The sequence below is a fragment of the Onychomys torridus genome, chromosome 9, assembly GCF_903995425.1.
Source record: "Onychomys torridus chromosome 9, mOncTor1.1, whole genome shotgun sequence".
NCBI classification, from domain to species: Eukaryota; Metazoa; Chordata; class Mammalia; order Rodentia; family Cricetidae; genus Onychomys; species Onychomys torridus.
Genome location: NC_050451.1, coordinates 4,648,368 through 4,673,284, shown reverse-complemented (window position 1 = coordinate 4,673,284; position 24,917 = coordinate 4,648,368). Strand labels below are relative to the sequence as shown.

General features: G+C 40.1%; 1 protein-coding gene across 2 annotated transcripts in view; it reads right to left on the bottom strand.

Moving 5' to 3' along the window:
• Nek4 (NIMA related kinase 4) overlaps positions 1–24,917 on the bottom strand; it is a 41,950-nt gene that overhangs the window by 11,669 nt on the left and 5,364 nt on the right. The window contains exons 3-11 of one of the 2 annotated variants that reach the window (XM_036199494.1): positions 23,331–23,528; positions 23,029–23,136; positions 20,691–20,845; positions 13,654–13,795; positions 9,732–10,136; positions 3,682–3,831; positions 2,364–2,513; positions 1,877–1,943; positions 109–215 (exon numbers count right to left, since the gene is read on the bottom strand). In XM_036199494.1, the coding sequence (XP_036055387.1) occupies positions 109–215; positions 1,877–1,943; positions 2,364–2,513; positions 3,682–3,831; positions 9,732–10,136; positions 13,654–13,795; positions 20,691–20,845; positions 23,029–23,136; positions 23,331–23,528 (1,482 nt within the window). The remainder of the gene's footprint in view (positions 1–108; positions 216–1,876; positions 1,944–2,363; positions 2,514–3,681; positions 3,832–9,731; positions 10,137–13,653; positions 13,796–20,690; positions 20,846–23,028; positions 23,137–23,330; positions 23,529–24,917) is intronic. The other variant, XM_036199495.1, reaches the window with a different exon arrangement.

The following is a 24,917-nucleotide window of genomic DNA, read 5'->3' as shown; positions in this document are numbered from 1 at the left end:
AAAGGATTAGCCCCTAAAACATGATGCTGACATCTGTTAGGTTAGCCGTATTAAGATTCCCAAGAATAGACACATCATCTCCATGTCCCTCAGGAGTGTGTGATGCACCTGAGTGATGTTGCAGTCAGAAGAGAATGGTCTGGCAGAAACAGGCTGGTGGTCTTCCTGTGGCTTTACTGGCTCTGCTGTACTTGGAGTGCTCCGAACTGAAGGACCTGAAAATATGAACACCCCAGCAGCCGTTTGTGGTGTGCTGGACTCAGCTAAGGAGGACACTGTACTGAGTACAGAAGACACTACAGGAAAAGTCAGCCAGAGTAACCCAAAGAGCATATGCATCGTCATTCTGTTGTCTGTCACTTTAGCTCAAATTTAGTCCTGGGTTTACCAGCTTTGAAGCTTGGGCACGTTATTTAGCCTTCTAGAACCACAGGGTAATACTACCTACCTTTGGGGATGACTATAAATACAAAATAAGAAACTGCCCTTAACACATTTACCATAATGCTGGAGACACAGCCACCTTTAATAAAGGAAAACTGGTAACACAACTTTTAGTGATGGTACTAAGAATGACCCACAGAGGGGCTGAAGAGATGGCTCAGCAGTTATGAGCACTTGATGCTCTTGCAGGAGACTTGAGTTCTGTTACCAGCACACACATGGTGGCTCACAGTCATCCATAACTCCACTTTCAGGGAAGCCAACGACTTCTGACCTCTGTAGGCACTAGGCATGCAAGTGGCTTATATATGTACATGCAAGTAACACACTCATACACATAAAATAAATCTAAAAACAATTTTAAAAATAGAATTATTACAGGCATGCGGTGGTGGCGCATGCCTGTAATCCCAGCACTCGGGAGGCAGAGGCAGGTGGATCTCTGTGAGTTTGAGGCCAGCCAGGTCTACAGAGCAAGATCCAGGACAGGCTCTAAAGCTACAGAGAAACCCTATCTCGGAAAAAAAAAAAAAAAAAAAAAAAAAAAAAAATCCATAGAGCCAGGTACCACACACCTTTAATTCAATACTCAATAGGCAGTGGCAGATGGATCTCTGAATTCAAGACTAGCCTAGTCTACATAGTAAGTTCCAGGCCAGCCAAGGTTTATATAGTGAGATCATATCTCAAAAAACAAACAAATAGAGCTGGGCAGTGGAGGCGCATGCCTTTAATCCCAGCACTTGTAAGGCAAAGCCAGGCGGATCCCTGAGTTCGAGGCCAGCCTGGTCTACAGAGTGAGATCCAGGACAGGCACCAAAACTACATAGGGAAACCCTGCCTTGAAAAAAAAACAAAAACAAAAACAAACCACAAACAAATAAACAAACCCAAACCCCTCCATTCCTTAGCCCAGTGTAGCTCCCTGACTAACAGGATCTGGATGGGAAAACATGGTAAACATTCACTTGATTTCCAGCCTGAGATTCAAAGTTCAAACACTCTGGCTTTCTCTCTCTCTTTTAAATTTATTCATTTATTTGTTTAAGAATTTTAGATTTAAAAATTTTATTTTATGGGTATGAGTGTTCTGGTGCACATGGAGGTCAGAAGAAGGTGTTGGATCCCTGGAACTGAAGTGAAAGATGGTTGTGAGCTGCCATGTGGGTGCTGCGATCTGAACCTGGGTCTTCTGCAAGAGCATCTCTCCACTCCCTGGCTCTCACTTTAACCCTCTTTCTCTGATACGCAGTCAATAGTCAGTCCATATACTCTACAGTATTTTATAAGGCTTATCTAAGAAATTTTAAGAACTCTTCCAAATCTTTTTCCCAGATGGATTATTCTGCTTCCAAGATTGTACCCCTAACAACCAGAGCCAATTCTTCTCACCAGCCAGCAACAACCAACAAGATAAAGACGTCCGAGTCACCTGAGGGGGGCGTCTCTTCCTGTGACTGCTTCAGTCGCCTCCTCTCTCTGGCCGATAACGGTCGATCCTGAGAGAAAGTCATGGAGTTATCTCTGTTTCTACTCACTTTCCCTGTAGCAATGCATGACATATCATCCAACAGTGCTAACGGCCTCCCACGGGTCTCTCAAGTGCACGTGGTCCACACAAGGGTAACAGCTATGGAAGAGTGATCATAGCCCTGGCTTCTGGAAGATGTTCATTTGTGGATGAGCGAGAAAATACTTTCGTACTTCTCATATTCAGAGTCTACTTAGTCTCCTTAAGTGATTGCAGTGGCTCTCTGGAAGTGCAGATGATGTGCACTGCAACCAAAGCCGATGCTGGAAGGCACAAATCTGTCCCTTCTAGAATTGGTAAAGTGGGGCTAATACATTTTAATATGAACCTCCACCTATACACTGACTTATAAGAAGTATTTTTAAAGCCAGCACACATTCATACAAACCTTAGACGATGATGTTGAACTGATCCTTGACCTGTCTACAGACTCAGCCACAGGTCTACTTTGGTTTTCATCATTTTGTCTTGTTGCTACGGTATCCACTTTTCCAACAGCAGGGGGGGAAGGCAAAAGCCGAGGGGGTGACTCTTGGAACTTAAGTAATTTAAAGAGGAGGGGGGAGATTATCAGTTTCATATACTCTAAAACTTCCCATTGTCAAGTCCCCATGCATTCATTACTGATTTGTCCTTAAAAACTTTAAAGCACTTAATTTTTTTTTTTTTTGACAAAGGAAGGTCTCATTCCCCCAGGCTACCCTCAAATTGACTATATGTAGTCAAGAATGAGTATGAATTTCTAATTGTATTTACACATCCTAAATTTTGGGGTCATAGGCTTGTGCCACCATGCCTGGTTTACTTGATGCTAGGGAACCAAACCCAGGGCCACAGGCATGCCAGACAAGCAAACTACCAAATGAGCTATATCAACATTTTAAAATCCAATCTTGGTTGTGCAGGCCATAATCCCAGCTACCTGAGAGGCTGAGGCAAGAAAATCACAGTTTCAAGAACTGCCTGTGCTACAGAGACTCTGCCAAAAGTGAAGGACTACTTAAGAAGCTTAGGGATAGGATATCTGAATGTATATATCCATATGTAGCTATATAGAGAGATATATGTGCATATACATATACATATATATTTTAAGACATAGCTTCTTTTTTTAAGCTTTATCTATTTTATGTATATGGTGTTCTATATGCATGTATACCTGCATGCCAGAAGAGGGCATCAGATCCCATTATAGATGGTTATGAGCCACCATGTGATTGCTGGGAATTGAACTCAGAACCTCTGGAAGAAATGCCAATGCTCTAAACTGTTGAGCCATCTCTCCAGCCCCAATGGAAGATATTTTAATAGGGGCCAGTATCAAGCGCTAGGAATTCAGCTCCATGGTAGAGTACCTATATAGTATTCACAAGACCCTGAATTCATTTTCCAGCGTTGCATAGAAAAAAATATGTATGGTCAAGAAAATATATAAAAAGAAAATTCATGTTCAGCAACAAAACACAAAGGAACCAAACAGCCTGTTCCTTTAACTTTCAAAATGACCCACTCATTTTTGCTGTATTTCCAACTCACTGATACTTGAAAATGAGTATGAAGCATCTTATCCTTGCCCAGCTTCTCGCTCCATTCTTTCTGTTTCTTCTGTACTTTTTGGCAACTGTTATTCATTCTAAACAAAAGTCAAGCTTCCCAGAGCCTGTCTCCCAAGCAGCACAATGACTCATTGCAAAGAGATTGCTCACCTGGCTCTTTGCCTGACCATGGTCAGTCTGTTCTCTTTTTCTCTGCCTTCGCTGTCGAGACACGGAAGGTTCAGACACAGAGTTGTGTGGCTGGAGTCTTGGGTGGATGCTGTCCTGTTTTTCTATTATACATCCACCAGTAACTTGATCCTTAAAAGAAAAGAAAGGAAAGGAACACATACTAAAGAACTGCACATAGTCACAGAACAGTCTTAGAACTTCAGATGCCAAACTCTCCACACCTACTTTTGCAATTGCAAAATGAAGAGCTAGAGAGATAGTTAAGCAGTTAAGTGCACTGGTTGCTCTTCCAGAGGACCTGTGTTCAATTCCCAGCACCCACATGGCAGCTCACAACCATCCATAACTCCAATTCCAGGGGATCCAACACCTTCTTCTGGCCTCCATGAGCACTGGCCACACACCTGGTGCACAGACATCCATGAAGGCAAAACACCTACATATCACATAAATTTAAAAATAATGTTAACTGTATAATGGAAGTGAGAAGGAAGCATTCTCTTTTTCAAAATGAATGCTTATGTTTACAGGAAATGATGACCTTAATTATGTTCTGGTTTTTACTCCCTTGTCTCAAACAAAAGCAATTATTTTAACAAAATGCTTAGAAATAGGGGCTGGAGAGATGTGTCAGGGGTTAAGAGCACTCACTGCTCTTCCAGAGGACCCAGGTTCAATTCTCAGCACCGACATGGCAGCTCACAACTGTCTGTAATTCCAGTGCCATGGGACCCAACACCCATGGCAAAAAACACCAATGTGCATTAAATAAAAATAAATGCTTAGAAATAAACTAACAAAAGAAATATAAGACTAATGTTTGGGGTGTAGTTCAATGTAGAATACTGGCCTAGCATGTCTCATGTCCTAGGTTTAGTCACCAGCACTAAGAAAAAAATTAAATAAAAGTAAAAGACACCTATAGAATGGGAGACAATATTGTCAAATCTTATGTCTCATGAGATGTGGTATCTAGAAGAACTCTTTCAATTTGATAATAAAAAGAGAAATAAACCAATTAAAAATTGGCAACAAGGGCTAGGAAATGGCTCAGTGCAGAAGAGAATTTTCTGTTCTGGCAGAGGACCAAGTTCAGTTTCCAACAACCACACGGTGGCTCACAACTGTCTGCAGTGCTGATCCAGAGGATCTAATACCCTCTTCTGGCTTGTATGGGTACCAGGAATGCATATGGTATACATATATACATGCAGGCAAATACACACATAAAATTAAAATAAATATTAAAAGATCTGCCAATAATTCTGTACAGACTATTTCTCTAAGGAAGTACATAAATGACCAGTACGTGTATAGAAAGATCCTCAGCACATGAGTCACTAGGAAGATGCAAGTCAAAACCACATTAAGGGTCTGAGAAATGGATCAGTGGTAAGAAACATGTACTGCTCTTCCAGAAGACCTGAATTTAATTCCCAGCACCCATATCAGGTGGTTCACAACCACCTGTAACTTCAGCTCCAGGGAATCTGATGTCTCTGGCCTGATAGGACATCTGCCCTCATGTGCACATACCCAGACACAGATATAGATAATTTAAAACAATATAAATAAAATCTTAAAAAAAAAATCTTGGCTACAAACATAAAGGAAGAAACCAAGAAAAACTACAGAACAGGTGACGTATACGCTGATCCCTCAACATGCAAACAGGTCTGATACTGGATGAGACATGATAAATTTTGTTGGCTACAGAGTCCTCATGACTTATTATTATTACATGCCATCCTTTCATATGGCATGGATAGAGATTTATATTACAGTTTGGTTATGCAGTCCAAATGGAGTTATTAAGTTGATAAAATGCCTTTTATCTGCTCAAACATAGTCAGGGTTGGGGATTTAGCTCAGTGGTAGAGCGCTTGCCTAGCAAGCACAAGGCCCTGGGTTCAATCCTCAGCTCAAAAAAAAAGCAAAAAAAAAACAAACAAAAAAAACCAAACCAAACAAACAAACAAACAAACCAGAAAGTCATCTTTAGCTGACTTATGCACACTGTACATTCCATACTTACATTAATGCAAATATATATATATATATATATATATATATATATATATATATATATATATATATGTTACCTTTAAAAGTTTATGTTTTCACAGGGCGGTAGTGGCACACGCCTTTAATCCCAGCACTCTGGAAGCAGAGGGAGGCAGATCTCTGTAAATTTGAGGTCAGCCTGGTCTACAAAATGAGTTCTAGAACAGCTAGGACTATTACACAGAGAAACGTTGTCTCAAATAAAGAAAAAATAAAAAGAACAAATATCAAGTAAGGATTACATTCACAATGTCTAGTCCATTTGTATGGAGAAATTATTCTATTATCTAACCTATCTTGATGAGTCCAAAGTTTTATACCTAAACTATTTTCTATCATAACTTGTTTACCATCCTAAAAATAACTTTTTAGACTTTAAAACATTTTCTTAGATAAACAACTGAAGCTTTTATGTGTCTCAACTTAGAAACTTTACATATCTTTTGTAAGTTTCCTTTCTGAATTTGGTAACAAAGACAGCAGTATAACTATCTAGCCTTCAACTTAAGTAAACAGGAAGTGCAGAGTAAACAAATTCCCAAACTATAGAAATGACAGAGACATCTGGCTGCCTGGACAGTCACCCAAGTTTCCTCTGCAATGTTGGGGCATCCACCACCACCCAGCTTAATTGTTCTTTTTTTAAAAAAGATGTATTTATTTAATGTATGTCTGTATGAGGGTGTCAGAACCTCTGGAAGTAGAATTACAGAAGCACTCTTCTGCTTTCCAGTGTTTTCAATACAGCTGGGAAAAAGGAAGCTTGCTCAGAACAAAAGAACTGTGTTTCCTACACATACGGGCCATATCTGTTTCAACTCTGCTTAGGAAACTGTTAAGAATAGCACCTCATGGGGGCTGGCAAGATGGCTCAGAGGTTAAGAGCACTGGCTGCTCTTCCAGAGGTCCTGAGTTCAAATCCCAGCAACCACATGGTGGCTCACAACCATCTGTAATGAGATCTGGTGTCCTCTTCTGGTGTTCTGCAATGTATACATAATAAATAAAACTTTAAAGAAATATTGAAAAAAAAAAAAAGGAATAGCACCTCATGTGAACTGCCATGTGGGTGCTGGGAATTGAACCTGAGTCCTCTGGAAGAGCAGCCAATGCTCTTAACCTCTGTGCCATCTCTCCAGCCCAACTGTTCTTATTGTAAATAGTTTTACTGTGTTAAGAGCTAAAACCTTTTGTTTTTAATTAGACAAAAAGGAGGAAATGTTGCAGGATATTTGATTACACCATGAACCCTGAGTTTACATTTGCATTAATAAAATCAATCTTGGGTCAGGAGGCCAAGTCAGCAACTCGTTGACAGAAAGTAATCACAGAGTCAGAGGGTGTCTGTAAGATGACAGAGATGCACAGAAGGTAGTAGGGAGGGACTTTGTGTAGTGTGGGATTTTTGTTTTAGTGGAGCAGAAAGATGCTCTCTTTTGGAGACATAGGCAAAGAGTTAGTACTCAACCTCTCTGAGCTAGCAAGTTTTCATCCCAGCCTTTGACTCCCAAGTCTTACTGGTAAATAGAATGATAGTGATTTAATTAAAACTTATATTTGCCAGTAGTAACATAGTCGGTGCCTGAGGGAACAGAATTCCCAACAAGCTGTGGCCTGAGCGGAGCCACAATTGCTAGCTGAAACAGCAGTAGATTAAAGTGCAGTCTCTGTGCTGACAGAAAAAACAGCATTGGACAACAAGGCTGGAGATGTAGAACAGTAGTAGAGGACTTGCTTAGCCTGTATTAAGCACTGTGTTTGGTCACAGTATTTAAACAAACAAACAAACAAAAAGATGGACAAGAACAAGTCCTGACAAAAATTCTGGACAAAGTAGGTCCCTCATACATCACTACTGGAAAGCAAACAGTTGCTTTAGAAAACAGCCTTGTGGTCTCTTAAAAAGTTAAAACATGGTGGGGTACTAGAGAAATGGCTCAGTGAGTATGACCACTGGCTACTCTTTCAGGTTCAACTCTCAGCATCCACATTATAGCTCACACCCAGCTATAACTCCAGTTCTAGGGGCTCTGATGCTCTCTTCAGCCCTCCACAAGCAACAGGCACAAAAGTGGTACACAGACACACATGCAGACAAAACACCCACATTCATAAACATTTTTACAGTTAACATAGGTACAGTAAAATGGCTAAGTAAATAAAAGCTCTGCCATGAAAGTGTGATGACCTGAGTTTGATCCCTTGAACCCATATAAAAGTCAGAATTGACTCTTTAAATTGTCCTCTGGCATCGATACCCAGGCCATGGTGTCCATGACACACACACATACACACATACACACAATTATATACACAACAATATTTTTTCACAATAATATTTTCTAAGTTAAACATACAATTACATAAAATTAAACCTATGGTTCAACAATTCCATCCCTATTTACTCAACAGAATATAAAGAACAGAATCAATTCCACAAAGTTGCTTTCTGCATGCCATGATATGTTCTACTCCCTTCCCCACATTATATATACACATATTAATAAACAATTTTTTAAAAAGTTAAATATAGTTACATAAAACTAAACATTAGACCCAGTAATTATATTCCTATTTACCTAACAAATGAAAATATATATCCATAAAAGGCGCGCGCGTGCACACACACACACACACAGCTGATGAGATGGCTCAGTGGGTAAAGGTCTTGCCACCAAACCTGACAAACTGAGCTCAATTGCCAGAATCCACATAGTAGAAGAGTTCCAACTTTCATAAGCTGTCCTCTGACCTCCACCTGCATGTCACAGCACACACATGCTCCACACACACACACACATACATGCACACAAATGATTTTTTAAATATTATTAAAAAACAAAAACAAAAACAAAAACAGGAGCTGGGAAGATGACTCAGGGGTAAAGAGCACTATCTGCCCTTCCAGAGGTCCTGGGTTCGATTCCCAGCACCCACATGGTTGCTCACAATTGTCTATAACTCCAATTCTAGAGGATCCAACACCATTGTCTTGCTTCTTCAGGCATTGCACACACATAAAAATAAACAAACTTTAAAGAAGCACTACACACATATCCACAGCAGGGCTAGAGACTGAACTCAGTAGTAGAGGACTTGCCTAGCCTGGCATGTGCAAAGCCCTGAGTTCAATCCCCAATACCACACATGCACACACACAAATCAAAGCATTATATGTAGATACATACAGGGCAACATACTTGACAATAAAAACATACTGGCACACAACGCCATGGATAAACTTTGAAAACATAAAGCTTTATGTAAGGTAAAAGAAACCAGGCACAAAAGGCCATGAATCATTTACTCTATTTACATGAGATGCTGAGGATTGGCAAATCCACGGACTGCCACTGGCTGCAAATGAGGAAGAAAGGGGAGTGACTGTCACTGTGCATGGTTTGGTTGGTTGGTTTTTGTTGTTCTTTTTGTTTGTTTGTTTGTTTGTTTTGGTTTTTCGAGACAGGGTTTCTCTGTATAGCTTTGCACCTTTCCTAGAACTGACTCTGCGGCCCAGGCTTGCTTCCAACTCACAGAAATCTGCTTGCCTCTGCCTCCTGAGTGCTGGGATTAAAGGCATGCGCCACTACCCAGCTTTGATGTTCTTTTTAATAGGTGATGAAAATATTCTCTAGTTTAAACTTGCATAACAAACAACCGACATACCCATATCTTTGGGTTTTATTAATAATTTAAAAATTAAGATTTGTTTATTTATTTTATAGGCATGAGTATTCTGTCTGCATGTATGTATGTGTACTACATGTATGCTAGTGCCTGTGAAGGAGCTCCTGGAACTGGAGTTATGGATGGTTGTGAGCCACCATGGGGGTGCTGGGAGCCAAACCCAGGCCCACTGCAAGAGCAACATGAACTGAACCATCTCTCTAGCCCACACCTACACTTATGTAACCATACTCCTATTTCTTTCCCTCTGCAAACCACTCCCTCTGTGCATCACTCACCTGTTCTGGCTTTTGGTCTTTATTTAGGGGCTGCAATGGCTTCAGTGGTTCATCCCCATCCCTATCCCCATCATCAGAAGACCATCTGGGAAGCAGATTTTCAGGCTGCTCGCTGGACTTGTTATCACCCTGCAGCCGCTCCCTCTTGTCTTGAGAAATACTGCGCTGACTGTCGACTTCATTAGAGGTGTCCGGCTGTTTCGGTTGACTCTCCTGAACGATGCCATTATTTGCTGAGTCCCTCCTCTCTGCAGGTAAGATATCGATGTTTATCCTGCTGATTGTGGCAAGTGACTCCACAGTATTGTTCATGTCTGGCTTGCCAGTGTGGCCTTTGAGGCTAGCAGGTGATTTCAACGGACCAGTGGCCACTGGTTTCTCTTGGGACAAACACTTATCTTCACCCTAGATGAAAAGATGTTCTGAATTTATTACAGTACCTTATACCACATACAAAAATTAACTCAAAATGGAACAGCAGGTTCCTCAAATAGAATTACCATTTAACTCAGCAATTCTACTTCTTGGCATGCACTTTATTATTATTATTATTTTTAATTTTATGATCATTAGTGTTTTGCCTGCATGTATGTCTATGTGAGGGTGTCAGAAGCCCTGGAACTGGAGTTACAGACAGGTATGAGCTACTATGTGGATGATGGGAATTGAACTCTGGTCCCTGGAAGAATAGTCAGTGCTCTTAACCACTGAACAATCTCCCCAGCCCCATGGCATGCACTTTAGAAAAATAAAAGGAGGAATTCAAGCAGGTATGTGGGCCAATGATTCCAGCATCATTATTAAGAGTGTGCACAGTGGCATGCTTCATATTCAGTAACTGAGGTGGCTGGCTGAAATAGGACAATTATGATTTGAGGCCAGCCTGAGGACTCAGTGAGTTCCAAGCTACCCAGGGCTATATAGCAAGACTCTATTTTAAAAAAGAAAGAAAGCTGGGCATGGTAGCACATGCCTTTAATCCCAGTACTCAGGAAGCAGAGGCAGGCATATCTACAAGTTCAAGGCCAGCTTGGTCTATATTCTGCGTTCCAGGACAGTCAGAGCTAAATAACAGAGACCCTGTCTCCAAAAGAAAAAAAAAAGAAAGAAAAAAAGTAGAAACAACCCAAATGTTATCAACAAAGCAATGGATAAAGTGTGGTATATACATAAGATGGCTTCTGCAAGTACCCACACATGACACATACTCTTACATAAACATATACAAAGACATAAACATTTTTAAAGGGAAGGGATGACATTCTAAAATATGTTATCAAACAGATGACCCTTAAAAGAAGCTAAGTGAAAAAATCCAGATAAAAAAAATAATACTACATATAGCCAGGCGATAGTGGCACACGCCTTTAATCCCAGCACTGAGGAGGCAGAGACAGGCGATCTCTGAATTCAAGGCCAGCCTGGACTACAGAAAGAGATCCAGGACAGCGAGAGCTAAATAGAGAAAATCAAACAAATATATTTGTATATATATATATATATATATATATATATATATATATATGTATGTGTGTGTGTGTGTGTGTGTGTGTGTGTGTGTGTGTGTGTGTGTTATGATTCTATTTATATAAATTGTCTAAAGCGTGACAATTCATTGATACAGAAAACAGATAAGAGGTTCCTAGGCTCTGGAGATGGGGTTAGGGATTTAGAGCTTAATGAGTAAGGAGTTTCAGTTTTATATGTTGGAAGAATTTCTGAGGCTAGTGATGAGGGCTACATCACAACATTGTGAATATAATCAAGGACACTGGACAATATGCTTAAGAGTTGTTAAAATACAGACTGTCAAGATGGCTCAGCAGGCAAGAGCACATGCTGCCAAGCCTGATAAGCTGAGCCTGACCCCCAGAAGGAACCACGTGGTGGAAAGAAAGAACACACTACTGCAAGTTCTCTCCCTCTCTCCCCTTGTCTCTACACACACACACACACACACACACACACACACACACACACACACACACGCCAAAATAAATCAGTAAGACATAAATGCAAAGAAATGTTTTTCAAGGTCTGGGCATACAGTTTAGCAATAGGGCTCCTGTCTACCATGCACAAGGTTGTGGGTGAACACCCTAGCATTGGTGGAGAGGGTGTTTACAAGTGAAGGAAAAAGCACATGACCTCCTCAACAGATACAGAAAAATCCTCTGACAAAATTCAATACCCTTGCATGGCGTGGACAAACAAACAAGGGCCAGAGGAGACCATCCTAAGATAGTAAGGCCGTGTGTGGGAAATCTAACTGCACAGTGTGCTCAGTGGCCAGACTAAGAGGCTTCCCTTCCAAATCAGAAGCAAAGGGGAGTTGCCCCTCATTACTTTCCCTTAACATAATGCTGTAGGTGACATCCAGAGCAGTTAGGCAAGTAAGAAGAAATGAGGCATCTGCACTAAGGAAGATATAAAATTATCTGTCTGTAGGCTAGAAGGTTTTGTACATAAAAGCCCTAAAGATTACAAGATTACACACAAAGATCTCTCTCTCTCTCTCTCTCTCTCTCTCTCTCTCTCTCTCTCTCTCACACACACACACACACACACACACACACACACACACACACACACACACCAACCTAGTAGAACTAATAAATTTAACAAAATTTTGTGAGTTTGTTAGTTTTTTTTTTTTTTTTCCTGCTTTCTCTGTAGTTTTGGCTATCCTGGAACTCACTCTGTAGACCAGGCTGGCCTCAAACTCACAGAGATCTGCCTGCCTCTGCCTCCCAAGTGCTAGGATTAAAGGTGTGTACCACCACACCTGTCTGATATTATTATATTAATATTTACTAATAAAAATGGAACCAATAAGACAGAAAGTAATATTGGTTGGTGAGAACACGAAGAAACTGGAAATGCAGAAGGATACAGCTGCTGGGAAAACTGTGTAGTGCATCAAAGGGTTAAACACAGACTTACCACTTGACCTGGCTTTTACACACAGGTAGACAACCCAAAAAAACTGAAACCAGGTGCTCAAGCACTGGTCCTAAATGTTCACAGCAAGACCCATCAGTGAGAAGAACCCAAATGTCTACCAATAGATAAGTGGATAAACCGATGCAGTTTATTATTCAGACCTCAAAGAAATAAGGTATTGGTATACGCTGTGTGGACCTTAAAAACATAATAACTCAGACCCAAAGGCCACCAGTTATATGATTCCACTTTATGAAATATTCAGGAAAGGGAAATGTATGCATAGAAACAGAAAACACTGGTATTTGGCAAGGTAGAGGAGGCTGTAAACAGTGGCAGCTTAATGTGTAAGGAGCTTCCTTTTGGTGATGAAAATATTGTGGAACTAGAAAAGGAGTAATAATTGCAATTTGTGAGTGTGCTAAATGCCCATGACTGTCCACATTATGTGGGCTTCTTTGGGGCTGCAGGGATGGTTCAGCAGTTAACATTTGCTGTGCAATCATGAAGACCACAGTCTGCATCCCAACCACAGTCTGCATCCCAACCACAGCCTGCATCCTAACCAGTCTGCATCCCAACACCCACACACTAAGCCGGGTCCCCAAAACATGCTTGTAACTTCAGCTCTAAAGGATCCAATGCTCTCTTCCGGCCCCCACAAACACAGGTGTCACATTCTCACACATATGAGAGTATACTCATATACACACACACACAAATGAACAGAGTAGTTTAAATAGTTTTTATGTAAATTTTATCTTAAAAAATAAAAGTTATTGTATTGACTTTGTGAACAATTTGACAGTCTACTGCAGATAAAGTAAGAAAATAGACTGACCTTCACCAGTATGCCTTCTTGAAAACCAGAAGTTACTGCATAATGAATCTCTAGAAAAGCAGTCATTGACACATAAAGTTGTTCACTTAAATGACCTGTTTTCATACAGTCCCTAAAGCATTAGACCAGGGAGCATACCATGACATGTGTAGTGGAGCCCTCAGAAGGCCATGGCTGGTAGTGAATCACTTCATGATTTGATTCTTCCTTTCTGGAAACTACAGCAGCAACAGGCTTGGCTTTGGAGTCACAGTTTTTAACATTATATTTGGAAGTTTTTCTTTATAGGGAAGAAAAGAAAGTAATATTATCAACACAGTGATGATTGACAGTTTGAAAAAATATGTGATATGTGTGTCTACAAAATAATGGCATCATTTTACAGAGACTGTCTTGTCAAAACCTATAGAGTATTTTCTAAGACATTTGTCTTCAAGATAATTGAGAATATAAGAAATAAAAAAGCAATCAGAGACACAAAGGAGGTCAAGGGGGTTTAAGAGACTGGAGAACTCAATGGGGTATTGTGTCTTGGATTGAATCCTGGCACATAAAGTGGAAATATTAACAGAAAAACTAGCAAAAGCCAATGAAGCCTGAGGCTAGTTAACAGTAATGTACCAGTGTTGGTTGGTTTCTTAGATTTCTGTTTTGTTTTGAAACAGTCTCCCTATATAGTTCTAGATGTCCTGGAACTCCTGCATAGACCACACTGACCTGGAACTCACAGAGATCTGCCTGCCTCTGCCTCCTGAATTCTGAGATTAATGGCATGCACCACTATACCCAGAACTGGTTTCTTACTTGTAAAACACTCTTTTAAATCACATTTATGGGGGCTGGAGAGATGGCTCAGAGGTTATGAGCACTGACTGCTCTTCCAGAGGTCCTGAGTTCAATTCCCAGCAACCACATGGTGGCTCACAACCATCTGTAATGAGATCTGGTGCCCTCTTCTGGCATACATGCAGACAGAACACTGTATACCTAATGAATAAATAAATCTTTAAATCACATTTATTCATTCATTTATTGTGTGCATGTGTACACAAAAATACACACATGTGATCAGAAGACAATCTGTGAGTTGCCTCTCTCCTTCTGCTATGCAGGTCCCGGGAACTGAACTCAGGTCAGCAGGCTTAGCAGCAAGCACCTTTACTTGCTAAGTCAGATCAACAGCCCTGGTTTCTTAATTTTGACAAATGCCCCATGATAATAATCTAAGATGCTAATGGTAGGATGAAGGGTATAGAGTAACTCTGTACTATCTTTATAACTTTCTATGAATACAAATTCCAAAATTTCTATGAGAAAGTAGCTCACATATGGAAGGACCAGGATAAATTTCCTCTTTTAAGTTTCACATGTTTATAGTAATATAATATCACTATAAATATGCAAATTTTCAGAGTAAAAATAATTGGTTTATATTCTCTAACTTACAGAATAAATGTGTACAAAAATAACACCTGAACTGCTTAACACAGTTCTAAGACTGAGCTGAATCTCAGGAAAGCATGGAGAGTTGAGTCACAGAAGGCCAATTAGAAGTGATGTGAACAAGCCAGACAGTGGCACTGCATACCTTTAATCCCAACACTTGGGAGGCAGAGGCAGGCAGATCTCTGTGAGTTCAAGGCTACATAGGTAGTTCTGGGACAGCCAAGGCTACACAGAGAAACCCTGTCTTGAAAACCAAACAAAGAAAAAGAGTGAACAGAAAGGCAGTGGTGATGAGCTGGAGTGGTGGTACACGTCTGTAATTCCAGCACTTGGGACACTGAAGCAGGATACCAAGAGTCCAAGTTCTGGGCTATAGCAAGACCTTGTCTGAAAAGGGGAAAATGTTCGTCCCCTGAGCACCTCTAACATTGCCTCCTCTCCTCACAAACTTTCTTGCCACAGGCAGAAGTAAGCTAACAAGATAGTGACAATCTTGTCCGACCCTAAGTCTTAGATACACAAATATCAGTTTGCTAAAAGTAAGACATGTGGTCAAAGAAAGGGATTCCTTTTCTCTTGAAAAGTTATATGAACGAAGAGAAAACTTGAATGCACAGAAATTTTTATATATGACCATTTTCTTACATGGGGAATAATTAAGAGTAGCTCTCTAAATGGTTTTAAAAATCACATATATTCATGTCTGTGTGTGCACACATGTGGAGGTCAGAGGACAACTTATAGGCGCTGATTCTCCTTCACTATGTGGATCCTGGGGACTGAACTCAGGTTCTCAGGATTGGTGGCAAGTGTCTATACCTGCTAAGCCACTTCACTGGCCCATCTAAATGGTTCTCTAGGTTTTTGATTCAACAATTATGCAAATTTTAATATCTGTTTCTATGATACTGGGATTTAAATTCAGGGCCTTGTACACGAGGCAAGCATCCCACTATTTGTTAAATGTCTAGCCCATTATTAATTTTGGGACACACTGTGAGATATTCCTTTACACTGTGAGAAGATGTGTCACTGTGATTGGTTTAATAAAGAGCTGAATAACCATTAGCTAGGCAGGAAGAGGTTAGGTGGGACTTCTGGGGACAGAGAGCCCTGGGAAGAAGAAAGGAGGCATCTTGAGCCAGACACAGTGAGAGCAAAACATGCAGGAGGAGAGATAAAATCTATGAGTCCCATGGCACCATGTACATGAATAGAAATGTGTTAATTTAAGTTATGAGAGCTAGTGGGACAAGCCTAAGCTATAGGCTGAGCTTTCATAATTAATAATAAGTCTCCGTGTCATTTTTTTGTGAGCTGGCAGCCCAAAGAGAAAATTCACCTACTTATGGTGCCCAACATGGGGCACATATTTCCACACAGAGCCTGAGAAAGCTTAAAAAGGAAAGTTCCAAAGACACAAACATCAGATGCAGCTTCCAAGTTCCACAGTCTCTTAGGTGGGCCATATTGTACAGAGCGGGTTTCACAGCTGCTGCCTGTGATCTAAACTGCACTATGGGTTTAAAGTTTGACTCATGTAAACAGAGAATGCTACAGGCACCCAGAAAAGCATAGTCTAGACAAGAAAAAAGTATGGACAGTCACAAAAATTTTTAAAAATAATAAGATAAAGTCTTTAAAAAGCAAATAAAATAATATAAAAAGGATAAGCTACATAAAGATGGAAAATATATAGAGAGTTTGGATCCTGTGTTGTGTTTTGTTGATGTTAAACTTTTTGATTGTTGATGAGTGAACAACAGCTGCTGAGAAACATTAGATTATGGAGACTGCTAAATTAAACCAACCTATATATTTTTAAAATGTCTTACCTCCAAAATGAAGGTCAAAAAATATGTTGCATTGGGGAAAGGTTTTGCTTTTGTTTCCACAAAAAACAAAAGGCTATGGATTCACTCAAGGTTGATAGAAATCAAATTTGACCAGGGGAGACCCCCCTGAAAATCCTTTATTTTTTTTTATAGACATAAAAAAAATAAACCTAGAAAAACTACAAGATAGGTGATGTAAATTTTATCTGCTCAAACATGAAACAAAAAAATCATCTTTGGCTAGCTTGTGTACAACACATAGTCCATACTTGTGTTCATGCAGGTATTTATGTTTCTCTTAAAAGTGTGTGTTTTCAGAGCAAGGCGACCAGGCACCAATGAAGACAGGTGGCCCAGGTGATCCAGCCTCTCAGAATGCTTCTGTTAGTTTCCTCAGAGTTCTACATCCAGAACAGCTTCAAGGCTGCTGCTGAGATGATCCAGCCTCACAGACTATTCTAGCCAGGCCTGCAGATAAGTCTTATACTTTCCCATTGCACAGAAACTTAACAGTTAATATTATGGCTAGTTTTCCCAGGACTTGACCATTATCCCAATTTTCTCATAAAGATGTTGTCACTTCTAGACAACAGGAAACAGTCTAGAGAACATGACACCCACATTCTCAAGAGGTGGGATGGGTGGTTTTTGTCATTTGGTGGATTATGGATGTTTGTCATCATTTAGGGGGGTTGGTTACAAGCTGTTATTGGTCATGGTCAAGAAAAAAAACTAAACAAAGGAGATTAGATTCAGGGATCTCTTTCTGAAGGGAAAAAGGGGGAATATAATATAGAAATGATAGGATAAAGGTGTAGATTCTGAATCTACTTTTATATTAAAAAAGCAACTAGTAGTCTTAAATACTTTACATTGATATGAGTTTTTGTATACTGATACAAATTTAAGGTTATTTTTGTTATACTGTATATATGTTTCTATTCTTGTTTAAGATATTGTACCTATGCAGCTCAATTAAAAATATAAAGTTTTAGCTGGGCCGTGGTGGTACACGCCTTTAATCCCAGCACTCGGGAAGCAGATGCAGGTGGATCTCTGTGAGTTTGAGGCCAGCCAGGGCTACAGAGTGAGTTCTAGGACAGCTAGGACTGTTACACAGAGAAACTCTGTCTCAGAAAAATAAAAATAAAGTTTTAATCTTTAAAAACTATTTAGGAGGGGTTGGGGATTTAGCTCAGTGGTAGAGCACTTGCCTAGCAAGCGCAAAGCCCTGGGTTCGGTCCTCAGCTCTGGAAAAAACAACAACAACAACAAAAAAAAAACACTATTTAGGAGTCGGGCGGTAGTGGCACAAGCCTTTAATCCCAGCACTCAGGAGGCAGAGGCAAGAGGATCTCTGTGAGTTCGAGGCCAGCCTGGTCTGCAGAGCGAGATCCAGGAAAGGCGCAAAGCTACACAGAGAGACCCTGTCTTGAAAAACAAAACAAAACAAAACAAAAGCCAACAACAACAACAACAACAACAACGAAACTATTTAGGATAGTAAAGAATGCAAGTTAGTTGTAGTTAGTCACCTATAACAATCAAACTTGTAGTCATGTTAGATATGTTTTCAAGGTTATACAGAGATATATTTTAGATAGATGGTCTTCAAACATTTCAAAGACTTACAGAATATGGCATTCAAAACGTTTTAATAATATAAGGCTTTTCATGACAGTGAGCCATGTCTGCTCCTGGCAGCACTAATTTACTTCAAAAAGGGATGATGGGCATTGAAAAACCTCCATATGGAGTTTGCTTTCTTTGTGGAAAATGCTAGCCGCTGGGCCAAGAAACTGCTCTTGCCTCAACTGGACAAGCAGGACATAAAAGAAAGCAAGTGCCAAACTTTACCAAGACAAGGTAGGACAGTCCCTTCAAAATTCAAAATTTTAAAAAAAGTCTGTTGGACAGTCTAAGCCTGTAGGTCAAAGATGGATACTACAATGTTACAGAGGAACCTTGGGTGACTGTCTAGGCAGCCAGATGTCTCTGTCATTTCTTATTTTGGAAGTTGTTCACCCTGTACTTCCTGTTTACTCAAGTAATATTTTATCCTTCTTGGGTCTCTGATGTGGATTGAAGACTAGATAGTTATAGTTGTACAGTTTTGCTTGTTACCAAATTCAGAAAAGAAACTTACATAAGAGATATAAAGTTTATAAGGTCAAGAAACATAGAAGCTTAAATTGTTTACCTAAAAAGATGGTTTAAGGTCTAAAAAGTTATTACAAAAAATAGTTGAGGTATAAAACTTTGGACTAAGGATAAATAATGGAATATTTTCTTTAAATTTGCCAAATGCAAATGGACTGGCCATTGTAAATGTAATTCTTACTTGATAATTATTCTTATTGTATATAGTTTTACTGTGTTAAGAGTTAAAAGCCTTTCTTTTTTATTTAGACAAAAAGGGGGAAATGTTTTGGAAAATTCCTTTTCCCTGTGTAAAGATGTGTCACAGTGATTGGTTTAATAAAAAGCTAAATGGCCAATAACTAGGCAGGAGGTATAAGCAGGACTTCTGGACAGAGAGAGCTCTGAGAAGAAGAAAGGAGGAGTCATAAGCCAGATGAAGAGGAAGCAGGACAGGCAGTACAGAGTAAAAGAACAAGCCTAAGCTAAGGCCGAGTTTTCATAATTAATAAGTCTCCCTGTCGTTTTGTTTTTTTTTTTGGTTTTTTTTTTTTTAAGCTGGTGGTCCAAAGAAAGTCTGTTTACAGGGACAAGGGACAAGGTCTCACTAAGTTGCCATGGCTGGCTCACTCTCTAACTTGGGCAGGATTTGTTTTTGTGATCCTGAGTAGCTTGGATTATAGGCCTGTGCCACTAGATCTGACTAACATGTACATAAAAGGTAACAGAATATGCCACCCTAAGAAATGTAACTTTGCTGGGCAGTGGTGGGCCATGCCTTTAATCCCAGCACTTTGGAGGAGAGGGAGGTGGATCTCTTGAATTTGAGGCCAGCCTGGTCTACAGAGCAAGTTCTAAGGACAGCTAGGGCTGTTACATAGAAAAACCCTGTCTCAAAAAAAACAAAAAAAATTAAATAAAATACAATGAAAAACTGAAAGCTGAGGGCTGGAGAGATGGCTCAGAGGTTAAGAGCACTGGCTGCTCTTCCAGAGGTCCTGAGTTCAATTCCCAGCACCCACATGGTGGCTCACAACCATCTGTAATGAGATCTGGTGCCCTCTTCTGGCCTGTAGGGGTACATGCAGGCAGAACATTGTATACATAATAAATAAATAAAACTTTAAAAAAAAAAACCAAAAGCTGAAAGCTGAGTGGATAGAAATCTGTCACCCTCAGTAAGGTGATTCTAATTTCCCTTTACCTCTCCACACTGCTCCTTTCACAATCCCTTTCTTGTTAGCCTACCACAGACACATTAGGTTTCACTGCTTAAAACTTCATTCTACGTACGAAACATAAACCTTTTATTAAATAAATTTTGTTACTTTCCTATGCAAGTTAAATTCTGAGGCCCAGGCCAAAAAACACCAAGAGGGTAGAATCTTGTCTTCTTACATATTCTAATCATGTAGTTTTACTTTTTGTTAGGAAAAACAAGAACAAAAACTCACCATAAATCTTTACGTATGAAAATTTAGGGGGGGTGGAGAGATGGCTCAGCAGTTAAGAATGCTGGCTGTTCCTCCAGGGGACCTGGGTTCAATTCCCAGCACCCACATGGCAGCTCACAATTGTCTGTAACTCCAGTTCCAGGGGATCTGACACCTTCACATAGACATACATGCAGGTGAAACACCAATGATCATAAGATAAAAAAATAAATAAATAATTTTTAAAAAGAAAGGAAATTTAGACGCCTCCCCCTTTTGCCCCACCAGAGTAGCCCAGCCTTCTGTAAGGGAAGCATCTTACGCTTTGGTGGCCTCCAAAAATAAGGAGATTTGGTGTTTTATATAAGGCTGCCTCAGAATGCTCCGCACAGAGGGTCTTTCCTCAGGCCTCCTGCTCAGCATTGTTCGGATCAGCTCGGCCAGCTCTGGGCTATAAACTTTTGGCATTGGTGGTAACTGCAAAGAATAACAATACTGTAATCATGATTAATGACATTATGAAACAAAGTAAAAACTGGCAGGCTTTCCCAATATTTAAAAATCATTATAAGATATAAAAGTATTAATAGTTATTAATTTACTTGAAGTAATATACCCACAAAAGTAGAAAACAGCATGCATATTAGTTTATGTAAAGTGTCTGTACTGGTTATAATAACACATTTATAAGAATACAACAGAGGGTTGGGGATTTAGCTCAGTGGTAGAGTGTTTGCTTAGCAAGCGCAAGGCCCTGGGTTCGGTCCTCAGCTCTGAAAAAAAAAAAAAAAAAAAAGAATACAACAGTATCCCTTCAGCTGAGCAATCCCAGTTGAGGACTCTGTCCTTCAGAGAGGAACACAAGTTTCATCTAAATTTTACTTATTATTAGCATGTGTGCATTAATGAGCATGCACACACTCAAGCCAGAAAACAACTTTTGGGAGTGGGTCCTCTCCTCCCACCATGGGTTCTGGAGTCACACTCCGATCATCGGGCTTGTGCTGCGACCATCTTTACCCACTGAGCTGTCTCACTGGCCCAAGAGCACCAATAAAATTTATATACCACAATATTCAGTGTAGTGCTGGTCTTGCAGTAGTCAGTAACTAGAAATAAAGTGTTCAAGTGTAGAGGACTTAGGAGTAAGTTGTGCTACAGTGGTAGTTTGAATGTAATTGGCCACCGTAAGCTCATGGAGAGTGGCACTATTAGGAGGTGAGGCTTTGTTGGAGTAGGTGTGGCCTTGGTTGGAGGAAGTTTGTCACTGTTAGGAGGGCTTTGAGGTTTCCTATGGTCTGTTGACTTCCTGTTGCCTGAAAGCAGAGATGTAGTCAGCACCATGTCAGCCTGTGTGCCACCATGTTCCCCACCATTATGATAATGGACTGAACCTCTGAACTGTAAGTGAGCCATCACAATTGAATGTTTCCTTTGTAAGAGCTGCCATGGTCATGGCGTCTCTTCACAGCAATATTCTTCCCATAAAACATTAGCAGCTGCTTAAAAGTAAAAGACAAGTACTACGACTAATCCAAAGATGTAAGCTGGGTCCCGCCACTGTGTGCAGTGAGATGCACTTGTTTCTTGTTTAGACTACTTGTGTATAAGTGCATACACACCAGGAGCTATATCTGTTTCAAAGAAAGAAAAGAGAGGCCTTGGAATAGATTGCTAATAGTAGTTATCAAGAACATGAAAATGAGGGGTTGGGCATTTAGCTCAGTGGTAGAACGTTTGCTTAGCAAGCGCAAGGCCCTGGGTTCGCTCCTCAGCTCTGGAAAAAAAAGGGAAAAAAAAAAGAACATGAAAATGTTTTTATTCCTTTTTAAAACTGAATTCTTTAAATAGTAAGACTGGAAACAAATTTTAAAGAGTTTCTATTTTTATTTTATGTATATGGGTGTTTTACCTTGTATGTATGTAAATGCACCACAAGCACAGTGTCAGCAGAGGTTGAAAGAGGGCATCAGATGCCCTAGGGTCTGCAGGCACATAGAGCTGAGAGCTGCTGTGTGTGAGCAGCAGCATTCTTAACCAATGAGCCATCTCTTCAGCCCTACAATGATTTTACTTGTGCACTTTAAAAAATTTTTCAATGGGTCTTTGGATAATCTTTAAGTCACTGCAAAGGGCAACCAGCCTCAGGGAAATAACATGAAGTTAGTATTTCTGGCATCCACATCATATTTAATACATTCTGCAGTTCTTATCAGTTACTTGCAATTATGACAATTACCAAAGAGCACATTCTAAGAGCATGAATTTGTTGTAAATAGGGCTCGCTCAGTTATAGGCTACTGGGAGATAGCACCTATGCATCCTGTAGTCAGTCACAGGGAGAAGTTTTCAAACTGCCAGCTCTTTGAAGCCAATCGGCTACTTTTATATATTAACGTTAAGAGAACCCAAATACTTCTCAACTTCGACCTTTTCCGCAGAAGAGCTCCTAGAGTCCTAATTATTCAGCTGGTAGCAATGAATATTAGTCAGTTAATCAAAGCCATTAGTGAGGGCTGGGTGCAGCTCGGTGGCGGAACTCTTGCTCTGCACTTGCCCTCGGTTGGACCCCAGCACTGAAAAAGAATTCAATTATTCCGACAATAGATATTTACAAAGCTATCATATATAAACCTTGTCCAATTCTAAAATTATTTTACCTTTCCTTCAATAATCCGATAAACTAAAGAATTCATGTCTTTTGCATTAAAAGCATGCTTCAGGGTGGCCATTTCATAGACACAGCATCCCAAAGCCCAAACATCAGACTACAAGAGAAGAACAGTAAATGGTTAATGTGGAATATCTTATTTACATTTTTCCTCTCAAAACAAAGCATACATTTTCTTCCAACTGATTCACAGTTAATTCTGATTTAACTACTCATACGGGCTCTGAAATACTGGTCTCTCCCAGAGGCCAGGCCACGCAGTGCACACCTTTACAGCTGTGTGCATCCTACCTTATAGTTGTAGGGCTGGTTTGAGAACAGCTCAGGGCTCATGTAATAGGGAGTGCCAATGAGGGTGCTCGCCATGTCCCCATGATGCTCCAACACTCGGGCAATCCCCAGGTCGCCCACCTTAATGATGTTTGTTCTGGTTAAGAAGACATTCTGAGTTTTCAGATCTCGATGAAGGATGTGTTTCTCGTGTAAATACTTGAGAAGACAGAAAAAGTTTTCATTATATGTAAGTATACTAATTTATTTACTTATTTCCAGGTTTTTATATACACCATGAGTAATTAAGTTAAACAGCCTTAGTTGTCTGCCAACCAAAACATTACTGTTCTATAAGCTCTAAATAATGAACTACTTTACAACTTTCAAAGTAAGGAAAGTGAATTCCAGGGGCTGGGGAGAAGGCTCGGTTGGCAAAATGCTTGTCACACAGCATGAGAACCCGAGTTTAGATCGCCAGCACTCTGTAAAAAGCCAGGCATACTGGTGCATTCCTAGCCTGGGGAGGTGAAGACCAGAGGATCTCTGGAGCTCGCTGCCACATAAGTGCATTTCACATTCAATGTCTAACACTTTCACATCCAGCTTCCACACATATACACACATATGTGCATATGCATGTGCACACATCTATGTTCAACGTATTAGTTGGCCTGGTACCTTCTGCAATTATTTACTGATGCCTTGACAACTCTATCATTTTTTAATAATACCTGGATCATTTAAATATATGCTTATAAAACAGGCATGGTGCCTTAGGCCTATTTAGACCAACACTTGGAAGGCTCACACAGGATGGCTGCTATAAGTCTGAGATTATCTTGAGCTATATAGTGAGTTCCAGGCCAATCTAGACTAAAGTGAATGCTTGTCTCCAAGAAAAAAATAAAAATTTACAAACTCCCACTGAAGGTGGAACAACTTATCCAAAGCCAGATGTGCACTCCTCTCAGACCTAGGAAATCCTAGACAACATTTTAAAGTACAAAGCATCACTTTTAGCTTTAGAGAAAAAGTGTAAATATCTTTGTAAATATCTATTGTCGGAATAATTGAATTCTTTTTCAGTGCTGGGGTCCAACCCAGGGCAAGTGCAGAGCAAGAGTTCCACCACCGAGCTGCACCCAGCCCTCACTAATGGCTTTGATTAACTGACTAATATTCATTGCTACCAGCTGAATAATTAGGACTCTAGGAGCCCTTCTGCGGAAAAGGTCGAAGTTGAGACGTATTTGGGTTTCTCTTAATGTTAAAAGTTAGAGAGCATGTGAGAATTTAAACAAGTTCAATTAATTCTGGACAAATAAGCCCCGGGCCTGAGAGATACTTCAAAAACAGTCTCACTCAGGGATGTACATATTAAAACACAAATCTGTTCTGCATTTTCATCCACTCTGCCACAGCAACAGGACAACCTGAGCCACACATTACTGGAATACTAACTAGCCCAGCCATCTTTCAACGAGACTTAGCTGACCAACTGATAAGGCACATGGTCATCCTTGGTTCTTTGTCAACTCAAGGCTCTTAAACCTGACTTTGCTATAAATATTTAATGCACAAAGAATGAGTATCTTCTGTGATTAT